The following is a 20,351-nucleotide window of genomic DNA, read 5'->3' as shown; positions in this document are numbered from 1 at the left end:
AGCCGCCGCCACCGCCACCGCCGCCGCCCGGGACCGCGAGCCCGGACGCCCCCGCCCGGCCCGCGCCCCGCCCCCGCCCGCCGGGCCCCGCAGCGCAGGGAGCAGAGGAGCCGCGGGCGGCGCAGGGAGGCGGGCAGCGCCCCGCGCGCGCTTCTGCCGCCCCCGGAGCCGGCGCGCGGAGAGCGCCGGGCGAGCGCGCGTCGGGCGGCGGCCGCGCTGGGGGGCGTGGGGCGAGCCGGCGCTGGGAGCGGCGGGGGCGAAACTTCGGGGCCAGATGCCCGAGGGCGCGGCGGCGCTGCGAGGCTGCCGCTGCTGCCCCTGCGGGCCCCGGGCGCGTCTCCGCGAGCCGCGTTGCCCCCGGCGCGGCGTGTGCACCGAGCGAGTGAAGGTATGTGTGGCGGGCGCGGCTGGAGCTGCCGCCGCCGCGCCAGCAGGTCCTAATGCCTGTCACTTCCCAGGACGCTGGCTGGAGCAGCCCGGAGCCCCCGAGCCCTCGGCAGGTTTGCCTGTCCTTCCCCGCGATCTGATTGGATAAAGTGGGGGCTCGACGGTGGCCGACGTGGGACAGTCTGGCTGTGGCAGGGGTCTCGGAAACCATGGGTTATTGCAGTGGCAGGTGCACGCTTATCTTTATCTGTGGCATGCAACTGGTAAGTGACACTTGGGTCCTCTTATTCTGTAACGTGCCTTTGAGATAGTGGGCAGGGGAGTGCAGTAAAAGGTCTGACATTGATGAGAATGGAAGAAAAAAGAAAAGGAAAGGTGACAGATATATTGCCTATATTTAAAATGATTTCAGGGAGACGCACCGTGTGGTATGGCAGAGGTGAGGCTTCCTGCCCCCACCTATTTCTTTTCCTCTGAAAACAGTTTGTCAGGTGCGGGTTAAACTTGTTGTCTTTAATTTCTTTAAGCAAAGCAAAAGGTAGTTCCTTTATGCTTTGCGTTCCTGTTAATACAGCAACGTGATTGTTACATATAATGTACTATACAGGTGTTAAAATAGAGAAATGTGGAATTTTTGACTTTTCTTGTGTATACTAATTTTGCTGTATCTTTATTTCTTCATTGACTTGTATTATTTTTCAAGGCATATGTTGTCTTCTAAGTATAATGCTGTAGCAAACCACTGTGTAGGGCAGATGATACCCTTAAAGCAGTCTAATCAAGGCAGCATTGAGTTTTAAAAGTATGTAGACTGAGGAGAAATACTTAGATGAACTCAGCAACACCATTGCCGTAGTCTGAAGCAGTAGCTTTTAAATCACAATTATTATAAACAATTCTAAGGAAAAATATTATATCTTACAATATGTATATAATTGCTCTTGAAGTAATACTGTTGTCTGATCCCATGGGATGGAGAATTATTTGTACTTTTGGAGGAATGCTGTACAGTTGTAACAAGGCAAGGAGCCAATAATGAAAAACGTCATGTCTCTGACTTTAAATTCCCTAAGGGCAATAGAAGGATAGTTTAGAGGTGAAAGATATACCACTATAAGTGGTTGATTTGAGGTGGGAGGTACTCACTCACACCCCTTGTCAAACAGCTTTCCTTGGAAAGTATAAATTAATATGAAGAGCTACCCACATTTCCAACAATTGTTTTATAAAGGCTGAAAGGACTGCCAGACTGAACAAAATTTCTGAGAGCCCAATCATTAATCAAAGGAGCAAGAATTTGCCTTTGGAACTGATAGATGAATTTCTTAAGTGTCCTTCATTGTTTATCAATTGTCATGAAACCCATGAGTGGTGGTGGTAGTTGTTTGTTTAATATTTCGCTGAAGCAGTGGTTTCAGTTGCAGATTGTCTCAGGGATGTTTTTATTTCCAAGGAAAGTTATCTGATGAAGTATATTTCTATCTGTGAATTACTTATGCATTTGGTTGCAAGAAAAAGAAGATGGAACTATAATTTTGAGAATATAGCATTTTCTCAATGGCATGTAAACCGGTTTATATTTCTGTACCACATATTCAATTAAGTTCTGCAAAAAAGGTTTTTACTCTTAATGATAAAGCTATCAGAACGATGAGAGAGCTTACTTTGTTAAAGCATCAGTAAGGACAAGTGTGCCAAACTGTATAAACATTTTCAGAACATTCTTATGTTCATATATGATCCAGAAAAGAATACATTTGCTGATTCACTGTGTAAAAAGCATAAAATTGTGAGAATGAGTGGGTGGGTAAGAGCTTTCTCATGCTTTTTTCAGTATAAAAAATGTGATTTAGCTTTTAATCATTTAACATAGTAGGGCTTTATTATGGTAAATGTAGGCATTAGATCTATATGTCATTTCATGTGGTGAATACATACTCCTCCAGAACTTAGACAGTTTTAGAAAAACAGAAGTGTACAAATGGGAAGCTAAGAATACAAAGTAGCATAATATAAGGCTAAGGATGTGTGTGCATGTGTGTGTGTGTGTGTATGCTCTCGCACACGTGTGTGCACATTCCTGCATGTATGCAATAATGTGTTGGAAGATGCTACCTCACTTTTGAAACAGAAATTCTGAATCAAAGTTCTCTAACAAAATAGAAATAGCTGTATTATAGAAGTACTCAATCTAAGCAAGTATACATTTGAATCCTTAGGAGTATTTTATGCTCTGTAAGAATCATGTGATTTTTCTCATTCAGACTTTATGTGCCACTAGGCTAATATAATTAGCAGCCATGTTAATGAAGATGCAGAAGAAAAAACAAAGGATGAAGAACATCCAGTTGGTTTGATAGGGTGAAATCATCACATATAAAGGACTCTAGAGACTCCTGGTAATTGTTGCTTCTTAGAAATGTAGTATTTAATTTTTAGTAAAATAACTTTTGCAAATTAATAGTTGCAAAGCACTGTGTTTGCACACACACACAAATAGGTGAATGTTTATAATTTCCTTTGCTCTTGATAGATCTTTAAAAACTTTGTCTCTTTGAGCTATTCTGAATAAAGTTTGTTTTATAAGTAGCCAGGTTTTCAGAATAAATTATGACTCAATGTACCATTGATCGACACAACAGTTCACTCAGTTTTGTTTACTTCTGAAGTGTTTAATGTGCATTCTTATAACAGTTGGGCATTTTTTGTACCCGTACAGAAAAATCTTAGCTTTTTGAAAATTAATTGAAGACAAAATAGTCCAAGATAGAAATTTATTACATTTCTCTGTTAAGTAACTGTTGAGTTTCTAGAAACATTTGACAACAATTCTCTGAGTAGAGTCCCTGAATTTTAGTTAGACTTAAAGCAATATTTATATCTATGTAAACTTGTGACTCACCTTAGTAGAAGAGGAGGTAGCTTTTGTATTCTGAAAATGGGAAGCTCATTCATCAGAGTACTACCAGAGCAGACACAGGGTGTTGATCCTTTAACAAGCGAAGGACAGAGACAAAGGCTTCAGAGAAATGTACCTGTCAGGATTTTCTGTCTGCTTTTAACTATGTTAAATGTGTATTTTAATTTAATGTTTGGTGGGCAAGTGTGGATAAACATATTCTTTTAAAAGTCAGGAAATCAGTTTATGAGAAATTAGAATTCCGTATCATAGAGATTTAATACAAAACTTCCCTTTTATGAAAAAGTATCTGTCTCTATCATACATTAAAATTTGAGCTGAATGGTTTCTCCCAACCTCAGATTTTAGGGTGATTCCTATGAAAAAAGGGTGTGATCTCTGGAAACAGATTTGCTGCATGTGCAGAATCCAGAGTTTAAGCTCCTAATCTCAGGAAGGTTATTTTCTTTTTTATCATCCCTGCCCTTAATGTTCAGAAACTGAAGATGTGAAGTAGTCCCAAAAACCATCCCTGCCCTTGCAGAGGTGGATGTGGTGGTATAGGACAAGAACATTTTAACTTATTTACCACTTGTAGCAGTTTGTGAAAGAGGTCCTGCTCTTTTTTTCCTTCCATATTTGGTTGAATCGGAGTACTTTATATCAGTGTTGAAAAAATTCCTCAGGCATCTCACATATTTCTCAGTGGAAAAAAAATATCACTCAGTTATAACATGGAAGAGCATAATTTATTTTAGTTTGAAAAGACAGCTTTGTTTTCAAGTAAGGAAATTAAAAATCGCCCACATTTTTTTACATCAGACTCCTATATGGCATGAAGCATATGTGTCATAAACTACTGAAAGTATAGATTCCTGTGGAACAGATTAACACTCAAAAATGCCATTCTTGCCATGGCTCTATGAAGTATTGCTAACTTGGAGCAGGTGCAACTAGCAATTAGGTTAGTACACATGTGTGTGCAGCTTTGTGGAGAGACGCCTTTGAAACAATTAAGAATGATCGCTTCCTTTCTACCGCACAGTTACTAAGCATTTTCAGAGGTACTCATTTATCAGAGAAGGCCATAAGTGCATAAATGGACCAAGTAAAAACAATTTCATCCTAATTATGGAGTATTTCAGTGGTGTCGATCGTGAGTTTCTGCAGCATTCATAGTTACAAGCTCTTTGGTTGCTTAAAATTGACACGAAGTGGCTTGAAAAGTGCTGGTAAACGCTTACAATTTCCCTAAGGTACTTTTGACAAGCCGAAAAGTTCTCCAGAAGTGTAGACCATTACGTGTCCCAACCCTCCCTCTCAGAGAATTTACAATTTAAGATTCCAGTGCCATTGGTGATAAAATCTTACCTGATCTGAGGTCCTGATCAGATTCATGGAGAAGACTAAAAATTTCCACATAATATTTCAGAATCTTATGGTGGAAAAATAGGCTAAGAATGTGCTAGGTTGTAAAATGAGGATTACTCTTTCAATGTTTTGTATTTTGCATCCAACATCGTCCTGCTCGTTTTAGTCTGTAATTTACTCTTTCATTGTCATTCAGCACTATTCAGCCCTAATGTTTACCAAGAAAGATGTAGAAAGTTCTTCCAGATTCCTTTTTCACACCCCCGAAGTTTCACAGAGCCAGTCTCTGCAGAGCTGTTTCCCCTTCTTTTCTCAAATAAAGGCTTGGATGGGCAGCATCCTCTTGCAGAAAGCCAGAGTCATCTCTGGCTTGGGGCCCATATGTGGGCAATGGCCCAGATATGCAAATGGACATCACCACCAGCTTTTCTCTCAGATGCTGCTTTACTTTGGGGTCACATTCTCTACTTGCCCAGTCAAGAATTTCAGAATGGCAGCCAGGGACTCCTTAAAATAGGAGGTCTTTATTTCATGGTATGTTTCTTTTCTGTGCATGTGTGCACTTGACAAAAATAAAATCTGAGACAGAAACACGTTTTAACATTTCTACATTTATGCTGGAAATAAAAAAATTAAAATGATGGCCTTATTAAATATTTATATATCAGTTGTCCTTTGGTGTCTGCGGGGGACTGGTTCCAGGACCCTGCCTCTTCATGGATTTTGTCTCCAATGCAAGTCTCTTACATGAAATGAGAGTCAGCCCTCCATTAACTGTGGGTTCCACTAACATTTCAAGGGATTTCTGTCAGTTATTTAGTAGAATTTCAAGAAGCTCAGTGTAATTTTCTAAAAATTTGAAACTAGTATTGCTTATAATTTCTTCTCTATTTCCATGCCTTATAACACACAAATATCAGAAACCAAACATGCATAGGAGAACTCTTTAAATTCTATTATTTCACCTACGTAATGAACTCCTCCAATTTTGGTTCCCCTTTCCCCTTGAAACTTGATTATTGTTTATTTTAAATAGAATAAAATATGTAGAACATCAAGATATGATTTATCTAGGGTTTTTTTTTAACCCCCACAACAATAGAAGAGGCACATACTGAACTTAGATCATTTTTATAGAGTGGAAATAGAGGTGTATGAAATATTTGTTCCTACCCACCCTAGGAAATTGAAGAATATTTAAAAATTATGAAAGTACAGATAAAATTATATCCTTCTATTTCTCCAGATTGGGGTAGAAAATAAACTTTAATATCTCAGGTGTGTTTAGATTTTGAAGTTCTTAATATTTAAAGGACATACTTCCTCTTCCTAAAATTAGTGTTTTCCTCTTTTTTTTTTTTTTTTTTTTGCTTAAACTCTAAAATGGGTACTGGGTCTGATAGAAATGGTTGTATCATTTAATCTAGTGCAAACTTGAGACCTTTTTTTTTTTTCTATCAACCTGGAATAGAAATAGAGTGACTTCAAATGCTAATGATTTTTGCCTTTTAAATTCCTTATGGATCCTACATGCAAACTTTGATCCCTGTAAAAACTCTTTTTGAAAAGTTACAAATAAACTGACTTTTATGTGCACTTTGAAAAAACTTAATTTTTGTAATTTGTTATGCTTTAAATATCCAACTTTGTAAAATACTTTAAAAATAATGAAGAAAGGGTGGGGGAAAAACTGTAATTATAATGTATACAAGTAAGGATAACCTGACCCCCTTGCTGTACAGTGGGAAAATAAAAAAAAAAAAAAACTAAATAATGAACACCATTAGTATATATTGAAAGCTTTTTCTCTGGCTAAATGCTAAACATCTAAATGTGTGGGGTTTTTTTTCATTGATTCTTTTCCAGTAATACTATGAGGTAGATAATAGATATTAATATCCCCACATTACAGAAGATGAAACAGGTTGTGAAAATTTAAGTAACTTACTTAAGTCACCCTCTTAGTAAGTGGTAGAGCTTGGAGTCAAACTCAGGTTTAACCTGACTTTAACCTTAATGGAGGTTGTACCACTGGGAGCACAGCATCCATGTACACCATGGAACATAAAATGATGTCAGTAACTTACATTTGTTTTAATAACAAAGGAAGTGTCATTAACCTGCTGATTCCCAGTCAACACTGTCATCAACCCAAGACTAAGCAGGCTCAGAGAGGAGCTGGATGCCAGGCACCTGGCCACACCTGGCTGGCCGCAGTGGACTTGAGGTTTCACGCTTTCTACTGCCAGCCTGTGAAATAGAAAATCAAAGGAGAGGGTGTCTCTGCAGAGTCAGAGGGTGTCTCTTGCAGATCCCATGTGATTTCAGGTGTGCCCTAACACTGCAGAACATGCTTGTAGCTCTACTCTAGGGAAAGAATCCCTCATAGTAAGGCTGTTTTTATGTTATTTTTCAAGGGTAGAAAAAAGTTATAGCTATTCTGCATCTGGCCAATTTTAAGGAATAAACATTCAAGAGGGACTTGGGCACTTTGATAGATATGTTTAAAAAGGATTCCCATGAGAAGAAATATATTTGTTTTTGTGAAATTCCTCTTCTTTTGGGGAGTAGCATATACACACTATACAAAATAGACAAGTAATAAGGACCTACTGTATAGCACAGGGACATCTACTCAATATTCTGTAATAAGGCCTACATGAGAAAAGAAACTGAAAAAGAATGGATATATGTGTATGTGTAACTGATTCAGTTTGCTATACACCTGAAACTAAAACAACATTGTAAGTCAATTCTATACTTCAATAAAATTAAAAAAAAAAGAAAATTGAAATGAAAAGGAGTTCCTGTCATGGCGCAGCAGAAACAAACCCTATTAGCATCCATGAGGATGTAGGTTCGATCCCTGGCCTTGCTCAGTGGGTTAAGGATCCAGTGTTGAGGTGGGCTTGGGTGTAGGTTGCAGATGCAGCTTGGATCTGGTGTTGCTGTGGCTGTGGTGTAGGCCGGCGGCTACAGCTCTGATTGGACCCCTAGCCTGGGAACCTCCATATGCCATGCGTGCGGCCCTAAAAAGCAAAACAAAAACAAACAAAACACCAGTCCCTGACGAATGGCTAATGCAGAGTAAGGTTATTTGCTTGTTGTTTCTTTCTTGTTTTTAAAAAATGTGTCCGGAATACAAGTCCATCTAGACAACTATGGGTGAGGCTATTACTTAAAATTATTGTTGTTAGAAATAATTTCAAGCAATTGGTTATTTAGAATATGAATTGCACTGAATATCTTGGAAAATTCTCTAACTTAAATATATTTCAAAATCACTGGCGAAACTTTTCCCACACAATAGGCCCCACCCAAGTGTTTTTGACTCAATAGGGCATAGACCCAAGTTTTGCATTTCTGAGGAGTTCCCAGGTGACACTGATGCTGCAGGTCAGACTTTAAGAATTACTGGCCTAGAATACAGGTCTTCTCTTAATGGTGTTGCAGAAGTGCATGAACCTGTGTTTGAAATTCTTCAACTCAGCTAGATAATTAACTCACTTCATCCTTTTGCCTGCTACTGATGTGAAAGAAAACTTTTCTGGAATTCTTTTGTGGCATAGCAGGTTAGGGATCTGATGTCACTGCAACGACTTGGATCACTGCTGTGGCACAGGTTTGATCCCTGGCTGGGAACTTCCACATGCCATGGGTGTGGCCAAAAAAAAGGGAAGAAGTAAAAGAAAACTTTTCTTCAGGACCAAGCATGCCTATTTCATTCTTCTAGCTTAGTTCTATGCAGAAGTTTAAGGGAAATGGAAGGTTTTTTCATAGAATTTGTGTTTTTGCAAAGAATAGAGAGACAAATTTGAAAGCAGTTTAGTTCCTCTAATCCATACCCTCTGTGCCTGGTAAGGCTGGAGAGAAATTGGTCCTTTCAGCTGCTTCTCTGCTAGCCTAACCCCTAACCAGAAGTTCCTGTTGTGGCACAGTGGAAACAAATCTGACTAGTATCCATTAGGATGCAGGTTTGGATCCCTGGCCTTGCTCAGTGGGTTAAGGATTTGGTGATGCCATGAACTGTGGAGTAGGTTGCAGACGCAGCTTGGATCCCACTTGCTGTAGCTCTGATTAGATCCCAAGCCTGGGAACCTCCTCATGCCACAGGTGTGGCCCTAAAAAAAAAAAAAAAAAAAAAAAAAGGAATTTCTGGACCAGCTTTTCACTGTGCTGAGCATTGGACTAGGTGAGAAGACAGATTCTTCTCTACCTTGTCTAGTGCTTCCGGACAGGACAACTAAATAACTGACTTTGCTTAAGTCATCTATATTCCTAGGTGCCCTTTCCTCATTCAAATAATGGGGTGAATGATTGCTGATCCATTTACCCTACAGAATGCTTAGGAGCATCTGAGAAAGTGTGCTTAAAGTTTCCATGAAAGAGCTTCACAAATGTGAGGCTTTATTGTTGTATGACTTCTAATACCTAGAAAATCTTTGTAATTATTAATATTTTAATTTTTAAGAACTGTTCATCTGGTGAGACTGGGAGTAGTTGCAAGGATATCTATCATTTGACCAGTGGCCCTAGTTGCAAAAACTAGTTTCTTTGTGGAAACATTTTTTTCTTTACCTAGCCATCACCTTTTTGGGGGGGAAGGAGGAGCTATATGAATGAGGATTACCTAGTTGCAAATGGTTTAAAGCAGATAAAACAATATGCTTATGTATCTGATATACCTACCCCAAGTGTTCATTAAGAATTGACCTTAGGAGTTCCCACGTGGCTCAGTGGGTTAATATCTGGCATTGTCACTGCAGCAGCTCAGGTCATTGCTATGGTGTGGGTTGGATCCCTGGCCTGGGAACTTCCATATGCCATGGGGTAGATGAAAAACAAACCAAAAAGAATTAAACTTAGGTTTCACAAACCAGTCAGCATTGTACTTAGGCAGCATTTTTTTTTTTTTTTTGTCTTTTTAGGGCCGCACGTGCAGCATGAGGAGGTTCCCAGGCTATGGGTCCAATTGGAGCTGTAGCTGCCGGCCTACACCATAGCCACAGCAACAGCAACGCTGGGTCCTTAACCCACTGATCGAGGCCATGGATCAAACTCGCATCCTCATGGATGCTAGTCGGGTTCCTTAACCGCTGAGCCACGACGGGAACTCTAGGCGCATTTTTAAAACTGCATCCCATGGGTGCTAGTTCTGCCAAATGATCCCCCTACACATGAGCTGTGAGGTCAGATAAGTTGTGGGACACTAAAGTCATTATCCTCTCTCCTACCCGCAAGGGTCATGGCTCATATTAGCGGGTCTGCAGCTCCTAGAAGTCCCACATGGAAGAAACCCCCGCTTAATTCCATTTAAGTCTGCAAGTACTTACAAAATGTTTGCAATAAGCCAAGGAAGCTCTATTAATCTTCCATGGAACTAGTATTTTTAGGAACACTTTTCAGTGAAATATTACTCTAGGCTAAAATTTAATAATATTTAATTATGATCTAAACACTAATGGCTAAAAATTCTATATGGAAGCTTTTAACCTATTGAATATATCTAACAAATAGTAATACATGTAGATGTTTAAGAAAGTCCATTATTATTATTACATCATTGAAATAAATGAAGGAGACCTTGTTTGCAGATACTTGGCTATTTTTAAAATATGTTTTCCTTGAGTTTCTTGAAATTATGTTTTGGCCACTAAAATCACAAGCCTTAACTTTGAAATTCAGTCAAGTCTGATTGCTGATGTTGCAAAGAGGATGGCATGATGCAGTAGGTTTCCAAGGATGTATGGAACTTCAGAACCCCTGGAAGAGGGCATCTGTAGGAGCATTTTCTTTTAGAAGCAGTAGTGGAGGAGCAATGCCTGTATCCTACATCTAAAACCACACTGTTCCTGCATCATACCCTAAATGTTTGCCTTTGAAGGGTGGGTGGTGAAGAGTCCTCATACTGACTTTTGTCTTCTAATCAATGCCTATACTTGAAAACAGTAACACATTTAAAAATCCCAACAATGCTGCATTCTAAGCAGCATTGAAAACAAATGGCTCTTAGTTTGGGATGGAGGAATCAAATCTCTCCTGCTCACAGAAGTCTTTGTATGCATCTGTATGGTGCTAATTACACAACAGAATAAGGAGGTGTTTCAAATCCTTTAACTGACAGCTGTGTGTCAAAGGATGGAGGGTCAGTGTTCTATCTGAAATATTCAGAGGTAGGGAATTCATATGACCTTACTTTATAGGGACTTCTAGCCATAGGAGAGATACAAGGCTGATCTCCCAGAGTATTATTTTTATAAAGGACACTTCTCCGATGCCACTGGGAAACAAATTGGGAGGGCTTTTTCAGGCTTGAACTTTCGAGCCTGGTGGTGTGCTGTCTTCTGTGGTCTTGGTCCCTGGAGGAAGGCTCTGTCTACTGCCTTGGCTTGAGTACTTCCTTTGTTGTAGCACCTGCAGTGGTGGGAAACAGCTGCTCCCGGAAGTCATAATTCATCTCTGTGGGCACAGTGGTTCAGACTCCTTTCTCTTAATGTGTAAGATAAGGATCTTGGACTCTGCTGGAGATGGTGTCTCCATGTGCTACCTCTTTGTGCTACTTGAATTATTCTGAGGTGCAGAGATGAGATTAGAGTCTGTGGGTGTATTTAACTCTGGTTATTGGGAGCAGTGGGCAAGCTGCATAGTTGAAGGATTTAGAAGCTGTCGTGGATTTGATAATACACAGGTGGTACATAGTGAGCCCTGGGTCTCTTTTTACCTTCTTTCTTTTTTAATAAAGCTTGCTCACAAATTTGAAGATAGTGAATCTGTAACTTGTGATTTTCTAAAATGTTGGAGCTATGTAAGGGATTATGCATTTCTTACCCTTATCAACAGGAATTGATGGAGTTTCATTTTTGTCCATTTTTCATAACATGTGGTTCCATTTTGTTCAATCAAAGGATGATAGTTAAATTATAGCTCTTCCATAGCATTTATGGAGCGAAGTTTTGCCTTTTTTATTTTGGCCTGGTATTAAAGCTTTCTAGGTTTTCCTCCAGAATGGAGAGGAATAGAGAGGAAGGAGGAGTGTCTGGCTCCTGAATATCTTAAGAGTTCAAAAGCAAGTCGCACTACTTAAGATGGTATATATTTTATGGAGTTCCCATCGTGGCGCAGTGGCTAACAAATCTGACTAGGAACCATGAGGTTGCAGGTTCAATCCCTGGCCTTGCTCAGTGGGTTAAGGCTCTGGCGTTTTCGTGAGCTGTGATGTAGGTTGCAGATGCGGCTCGGATCCTGCGTTGCTGTGGCTCTGGTGTAGGCCAGTGGCTACAGCTCCGATTAGACCCCTAGCCTGGGAACCTCCATATGCCGCAGGAGCAGCTCAAGGAAAAAAAAAAGGCAAAAAGATATATATTTTAAAGGACATTCTAGTCAAGTTTGTGAAGTTGATGTGAATTTATTAATGACTTTTCCCAAGAACGTATTTCTGGTTTTGTTACAAACATTCCTGGAAAGTTCCACATGCTCTTAGGATATAGGGACAGTGCTTTCCCAGTTTACCATTTTATAGACAGTCTTGGAGTACATTTGCTTTTGTTCAAAAAAGGTGTCCTAAAAATCAAGCAAATGGCGTAAACTCAGTTTACAGTTAGTAAATTAAATCTTGTAAGAGCATTGTTTTTGGTGACCTTAATTACATACCTTGCTTATTTTTATCCTTAGGGGAAACCTGTTGGTTTTCACATTCTTTTCTCTTGAATGACATAATGATGGTTGCTCTGTCATTGCATCTACTTTGACTCTACAATTTTGTTAAGAACTGTACAAAAGTTTAGCTTTCCCTTCAAATGGCAGAAATAAATCCCCCTAATTTTTTTTTCTTGAGGTTTATATGACACTTTGATGCAGAGTTTATATGCAGAATAGTTTTATTGCATGTTTGCTGCTGTTAGGTCCTTCTTTTAATTTAGTCTTTCACAATGTGAATAAAAATGTTCCATATTGAACTTTCAGGGGAATTCATGGATGAGAAATGTTAATGAAGTCCTAGACAGAGGCAGTGTTCTTAATTTACAGGAGAAATGTCAACTTTGGGGTTAAAAAGTAATTCTTCAACCACAAATATCTTCTTCCACAAAATACATCTCTCTGAAAGTCTTTCTGATGTATTTCAACGCAGCCAGGAGATGACCTGTTACCAGCCATGTGCCGAGAGCCAGGCAGGCAGAGGGCCTGCCAGGGGAGTGGGGTGATGGAGAAGGCCCACGAAAACTCCTGGAATCACCTGGAGTTGATTTCTAACCCGCAATGCAGTGTTCTAGTTATGATCATTTTACAATGAATGAATGAATGAATAAATAATAGGAGGAAATTATGTAATTACTAAATCAGCTTTGATTTATCAAGTAGGATTTGTGAATTGTCCACACATGAATAGCATAATGACATGTGCTGAATAAATTAAGTGTATGTTTCTACCCTTTTGGCAATTAGGACATGATCTGCTGAAAGGAATGTCAAACTGCATTTCTCTCCTGAATTGATCTAATATCTAGTGGTTTTAATAATTGAAGATTATTTTAAATTGTAACCTGATCCTTATTATTTCTTAGTTTACAAAAGGCATACAACTTAGTATGATAGTTAAAAATAATGTTCTCTGTTCATTTTATGCTATAAAATCACTTTTAAACTGACTGTAAATCAGATGACTGTAAATTAGTCATTTACTGTTGGTAAAAAGTAAATGTTGATGTAAACTGGGACATCGTGATCCATTTTTTAAAACTGAATTCGTATAGTTTAAATTCATATTATCTACTTTTATCTAACGCTGTCTGAGACAATATTATTTAGATTTTCTGAAAATCGGAAAAGTGCATTCTGCCTTTGCCTTTCATATCTCTGGAGCAATGGTTTTTAACTTTTTTTTATGTGTCATGAGCTAGCTCTTTTGAGAATCTGTTAATAACTATGAACTCTCTCACCAGAAAAATACTCATACAACTTGAGGAGATTCACACCCCTCTCCACCTGATCCATAAAACATAGGCAAAAAATTGCTAATAAATTTTTCATTTCTTTTGTGCGGGGGGCGGGGGGTTGTATCTACCATTTCATCAAGAGTTTCTGCTTATCGGTAATATTTATTTATTTATTGAAGTCTAGTCAATTGCTTATCAGTACTTTTAATTCAGATACTGTGAATTCAGGAACATTTGAAGACATGCATGTATATATATGCTATAATATATGGTTAAGATACATAAACATATAAGTGCACATATATGTGTATGTAATACAAAGTAGGAAAAGTCAAGAGTGGATTTGGGTAATGGAAACAAGTTGGACCTCTGTCAAAGATATTTAATGATAGGACAACTGAGAGTAACAGAGTGCAGATCCCTGCAGTAAGTATAGTACAGGATGGGTACGTACTGTAAGAGAAGTAAGAATGAAGTACTAAGGAGACTTGGGAGAGGCTACAAGTTTTCTCCTCATAGGCTCATCTCCCAAGGTAGGAAGGGCTGGTGTTGGACAGTTAAGGTTTCCATAGCTGGAGACTAGAGAAAAGAGAATCGCAGGAGGAAGAAAAGATAATAGCAAAATGGTGAGAATTAATGGGCAGGTGTGTGTGACAACAAAGAGTCTGACTGGCAAATAGTGGGAAAACGGGAGGTGAAGTAGGGCCAGGAAGGGGTTCAGGGTGTAGTTTGTAGTGAAAGGCCAGTAAATGAACAATCCCCCTCGTCCGGGCTCGGAAGAGGCGACACCCCAAATCACTCACAAGAAGCGGTCTTGATGCAAATAGCAAGAGGATTTTTATTCCAAGCGCGCTGGGGCTCACAGTCGTACACCACGCAGGGGTAGAGGACTGCGGCCCCGAGTGCGGAATCGGGACAGCTTTTATGGGGTTTACAACAAAGCCTGTGCGTCGCAAACCAGTCATTTTAAAATATTGAGATCCGTGGACCAATCATTTTAAAATAGCGACAGCCCGCGCTCCGTGGACCAATCAATTTAAAATAGCGAAAGCCCGCGCTCCGTGGACCAATCAATTTAAAATAGTGAAAGCCCGTGCTCCGTGGACCAATCAATTTAAAATAGCGAAAGCCCGCGCTCTGTGGACCAATCATTTTAAAATAGCTCCGGAGGTCCGCATCTGCGTAGGCTCCTGGGCAAAGTGACAGATTTAAGATAGGTCACTAGGGCTTTCAATGTGTAATCAATTCTTCTATGGCGCTAGTCAGTTTTACAGAATCCAGATAAGCGATTAGTCAACTCATTCCCTGTTATCTTACTTAGGCCAGGATAGCAGGCCCTAGAACAATAGGAAGTGTGACCTTCTACCTATTTACTGGCAGCGAGCAGGGTCTGGAATTCGGGGGCATTTAGAGCTTTTTATTAACTTCCTGGGTTCTGGGAGGGTTAGGTTGCATTTTCATCCTTTCAGTAGATGGACTTGAGTACGTTCTGAGGGCATGTCAACCTTATAGGATAGAGTTTGTGTCTCTCTAGATGTTAAGTACCAAGGTGAATGGCCCTATTCCTCATGGTAGATTAAGAAACAACATGATGTGTGAGTGAGACCTAGGTTTGGGGCAGGCCCTGAGGGGAATGTGAAGACAGTACAGCAATAAATTAAATTGATTGCTCAGTTCATTGAAGACCTGGGTAAAACTGGATGGCATGCGTTTGTAGGAGCACCAGTTATGTCTCCATCATGACCCACCTTTCTAAAGAATTGGAATGGAAAAGAGGAAAATGGAAATTTCTTTGTGAAGGTGTGTGAGAGCTTTAAGTGGTCTACGAGAATAAAATGTCTGACCAGCTGTAGGATTGAGGCGGAAGATTGATAAAAAAATGGGGAGGGGTAGTTAGGTTACTGGAAGCTCACTGCAAACATTTGCGAAAAGGGAGGTGGGAACAGCAGAAGGGAGATAATAAAAAAGACGGGGGTCAGGTGGTTGGTGGGAGAGACAACAAATACAGAACATTAGATCTTGGAGAGGAACACTGGCCCTTGATAGGCACCATATGGGGTGAAAGGTTTCGTTTTCTTGAAGGACGGGAGACAATGAGGACCAGCTGTTAGAGGAACCATCCTTCTGTACTTTGGCCTTATTAAAGATGATCAGAAATATAGGACTGAAAGGGAATACAGCTGGGAGGGAACAAGAATGTTATGGGGATGGTAGATATTTGTAATAATTTGGGGAGCGCTTGACTCCAGCAGGTGATTAGAATTAGAAAAGAAGGATGGTTAGGGAGGCTCTGGAGACAGCTGGGGTGAGGAGGATGAATTGGGAGAAATGGATATATTTGTTCAATGATTAATGTGAGCAGAGTGATTAAGGAAGGAAAAAAGGCTTCAGGCAAAGCACTTTCTAAACGTCAGCAATATTGCCGTTTTGGACCGGATGATTTTTTGTAGCGGGGATGCTGGTTGGTGCACTACAGGTTGTTTAGCAGCATCTCTGGCCTCTACACACTAGATGCCAGTAGCATATTCCCAGTTGTGACAACCAAAAACACCTGTAGGCCACGCCAAATTGCAAAAGAGCCCCCTTGTTGAGATCCACTGCGCTGAAAAGCAAAGTGCTAGAAAGAGCACTTAGAAATAACAGCAGATCTCCTTCTTAATAGATTTTGAGTTGTCCAGAGGACAGTGGAGGTGGTGGTGAAGGGAAGATGAGCCTGGAGCCCCGCTGCTGTGGACCCTTGAGCATCTTTCCCTGTGGAGCACACGGCCCTGGGTCTCGGCCATCCCCTTGATCTATGGAAATAGAATCTTTGGGGAAGCAACCTAGACATCTAGACATTTTGAAAACTCTCTAGATGATTTCATTGTGTTTCCAAGCAGGTAGTAAAGAAAGAGAGTGGGCCGGTAGATTAGCAGCCCTGAAGTGATGGGGAAGAGCCAGGAGGAAAGACAAAAGAGATTGGGAGGTAGGCTGAGACCTCCCTTAGGAAGGGGTGTGCCGAGTAAGCAATTGCGGGCATATCGACTAGAGAGGCAACATTGAATCTAGATTTATTTGAAAGCTGTTTTTTATGGTCAATTATGTGCTCAATCAGGCTTTTGCATTCTTGGCTGTTTTGCTCAGTTTAGTTTGAGCCAGGTGGATATTATGTAAACTCAGTGACTATCATCTTTCCTTTGGTGCCGGTGAAGACTGTTGATGAATATTTGATAATTTTAAATTGTCCTCTGCCAAATATTCTAGGGGCTGAAAATATGCACATAGTATACATGTCTTTGTGGAATTTCTTAATTGAGAAATACTTCAGATAAGGAATATGCATCAATTATGAGGCAGACATGTAATTGTTCACATGAAGGCTGAGATGTGTACGTTTTGGGTCAAATTATTCAAATTAATGAATTTTTAGTTCAAAAAGATTTGGATAAGAGTTAATAGTGTGCCTATAATTTTAAAAAGTAAACTTTCTTTTATGACTCTAAAGAAATGAGTGTGGAGTTCCCGTGTGGCTCAGTGGTTAACGAATCCGACTAGGATGTGGGTTTGATCCCTGGCCTTGCTCAGTGGGTTAAGGATCCTGTGTTGCCATGAGCTGTGGTGTGGGTCACAGACACGACTTGGATCCCGCATTGCTGTGGCTCTGGCATAGGCTGGAAGCAACAGCTCCGATTAGACCCCTAGCTTGGGAACCTCCATATGCTGCGAGAGCGGCCCTAGAAAAGGCAAAAAGACAAGAAAGAAAGAAAGAAAGGAGTAACTTTTGCTCGCTTTCATGGAAATACGCGCGCGCGCACACACACACACACACACACACACACACACACACACACACGACAACTTAGGATCTTGCAATTAAAAATACTTACTTGGGAGTTCCCGTCGTGGCGCAGTGGTTAACGAATCCGACTAGGAACCATGAGGTTGCGGGTTCGGTCCCTGCCCTTGCTCGGTGGGTTAACGATCCGGCGTTGCCGTGAGCTGTGGTGTAGGTTGCAGACGCGGCTCGGATCCCGCGTTGCTGTGGCTCTGGCGTAGGCCGGTGGCTACAGCTCCGATTCAACCCCTAGCCTGGGAACCTCCATATGCCGCGGGAGCGGCCCAAGAAATAGCCACAACAACAACAAAAGACAAAAAGACAAAAAAGACAAAAAAAAAAAAAAAAATACTTACTTGTATTTATTAGATGATCCCCCAAACTCAAGAATATTCAACAAGCACTTTAATATTTAACATCCCGATTCACCAGAAGGCCCAGTTTTTGCTGAAGAAGTATAGTAGGACAGCAGAAATTAATTTTTTAAAAATTATCCTGTCTTAGACTACATACATTCTCTTTTTCTAGCTTGATTTCTTTTGGTAATTCAGTCTTTTTGGTGGACTCTAATTTGCATGCCTGGAGAAGGAGGTAAATGATAGACTTCTTGAAGGTCCTTTTAACTTGATGATTTTATGATTAAATCTTGCATTTAAATATTGTCTTTTTCTGAGAGATCCAGGTTGGAAGGTGCTTTTCTAGCTGCATATTTGAATAGATATCAATTAATATCTCATGCAATTTTTTTTATCACAATGCAGGGCAAAAAAATCAGTAATAGAGGCAAAAATACCACCCCCAAACCTCCAATTTTAATAAACTTAGAACCAGGTTCATATGGACGTTTTCTTATTTGCAGTTATGTGCAGTCTGTCTAAAGGTATACTTGGGTCCTCTGAAAGTTTAGGTGTGTAAAAGGGGTGTGTGTGGGTGGGTGTAGTGGGTGTAGCATAGGAGCAAGGGGGAAAATAAAAATGATTCTGTTCATAGGAATTGACTTGGGTGGTCTGGCTATATGTGAGAAGAGGGTTTTCTCAGAATACACTCTGCACGTCTTAGTGCATTGTTCTCGTGGATGTGGTAAATTTTCAGCAGGTCTTGTTAACTGGCTATCTATAGTGCTCAGGGTGAGCAGTGGAGCCCACACGAAACATCAGTGCAGAATGAAATAGAGACGGAGAATGGAGAAGCTTCCTGTATTCTGATGAAACCAGTGGAAGTTTAGGTAGGCCAGATTGCAATTATCCCCCACTGGAATTTGGCCAGGACACACATTAGTGCACGCTCCTCCCTGTCTAGCCTAATTAAAGGATTGTTGAGAACTAACAAAGTTGGCTGACTTGCAAAAGTCAGTGCTTGCTAAAATTTGTAAGTTATAAGTGCTTAACAGTATGACCTGATTTTTATGCTGGGGTCATCTTATTAATTAAAGTTTTCCAATCATCTAATTAGAAAATACAGTCTGAACTGAGTCTGGAGGATTCCCAGTCTTACTTGCTGATTTAAAGGAAAGTAGAGATAAGGAGCAGGTCTCAAAGCAATGCTATGGATGGCAAGATTCTGGACATGCCTTCAGACATACCCCAGACCAGAGGGGTAATTATTTAGGAAACACTTCCAGTAGTGATATTAAAGGAGTACCAGTGAGCTAGCTTTTAAACATGGAAATCTGTGCCAGCCCCCAAACTAACTCTTGGACTAGAATATGAGTGCATAATGGTAAGCTGGAAGGCAGGACCAACACGACCAATTGAAACTAAGCAATTTGCTCATTGACATTGTGCTTTATTTTTTCCAGCTTGGAAAGTACTTTGTCAAAATAGCAGAAAGAGAAGGAACAGTCTGATGAGATTTGAGATGATTACCTGACACTTAAAAACATCTTTGCTCAGGAAAAAAAAAAAAAAAGTAGATAACATTCTGAGTGCTTTCTAAAGGTAAGTTTCTGTACCCAAGATGTCACATTTAAGTCCTTAAAAGCCTGGAGTTTAGTTGTTGTCAGTGTCCTTATAGTCACACCACATTGACAACAGTGCCGTGTCCAAAATAAGTAAAAGCCTTTCTAAAACATTTATTAAGCATCTGTTATGTGTTGGTCACTGGACTAAGCAGAAGATAATAAAAGAAGGACGGAAAGGGTGTGTGGCCAGTACAAAGATACATGGGTCAGTGGATAGCCGGTGATTGAGTAACTAACCAGACTTTCTCCTTCTTCTGCTCAAGTAGCCAAAACTCAACTCAGTATTTCTCTACAGGCATTAAAAAATGAAGTACGGGTATAATACTTCGGTATTACCATAAGTACTCATACTTCTCTCTCTTCACTATGGAACAAAAAAAGGTAGAGGGGACCTTTTAATTCTCATTGGAAATGTAAAAGGAAGCTGCCTGCGTTCTAATTGTCTTGACCAATTCTCTAGATAACCTGTTGTAGATGCATCCTGCATTTATATGGCAGCAGTGTATGGTGTTGTGAGACACAGATGCTCCCTCAGCCTTTCCACACTGACCATCCATGTGCTTCCCAACTGAATAACTCATACCAGCATCTGGTTGGCTCTGCCCAAGCAGAATGTCTCCAGCATAGCTATTTTGTAGATGCTGAGTATGGATCACAGGTGACTGGAAATACATTTATTTATACATCTTGCAGTCAAATCGAAATTTTAAAACTTTGATACTTGCTTTGAAATTACTTGGGATATTGTTGCCAACTCTTTGCTACATAGCAGGACCCCCTCAGCAATTTTTGTTTTAAAGCCTATAAGAAGATGCAATCTAATGAAACATTCAAAGATTAAACTATTATACCCATTCTTCTGTAAGAGATTTTAAAATAATACATGTCTAATTAAAATTGTAGCTTTTGGTCTCAACCAAGAAGCAGTTAGCATGGATATATCACAAACCATAGAGGAAAAGAAATTCTAGCTATTTCAGAACGATT

The 20,351-nt window shown here is 40.2% G+C and overlaps 1 protein-coding gene across 7 annotated transcripts in view; it reads left to right on the top strand.

Moving 5' to 3' along the window:
- Positions 223–20,351, top strand: part of NKAIN2 (sodium/potassium transporting ATPase interacting 2) — a 1,025,964-nt gene continuing 1,005,835 nt past the window's right edge. For 3 of the 7 annotated variants that reach the window (XR_002338499.1, XR_002338484.1, XR_002338458.1), the window contains exon 1: positions 395–650. Coding sequence is in view for 2 of the 7 variants with exons in the window: in XM_021072801.1 (XP_020928460.1) it covers positions 597–650 (54 nt within the window). In the remaining 5 variants the exon portion in view is untranslated. Of the gene's footprint in view, positions 651–20,351 lie in introns of all 7 variants that reach the window. The other 4 variants (XR_002338465.1, XM_021072806.1, XM_021072801.1 and 1 more) reach the window with 4 other exon arrangements.

This window comes from Sus scrofa, chromosome 1, assembly GCF_000003025.6.
Source record: "Sus scrofa isolate TJ Tabasco breed Duroc chromosome 1, Sscrofa11.1, whole genome shotgun sequence".
NCBI lineage: Eukaryota > Metazoa > Chordata > Mammalia > Artiodactyla > Suidae > Sus > Sus scrofa.
The sequence above is the reverse complement of the archived record's forward strand: the minus strand, read 5'-3'. Positions and strand labels throughout refer to the sequence as shown.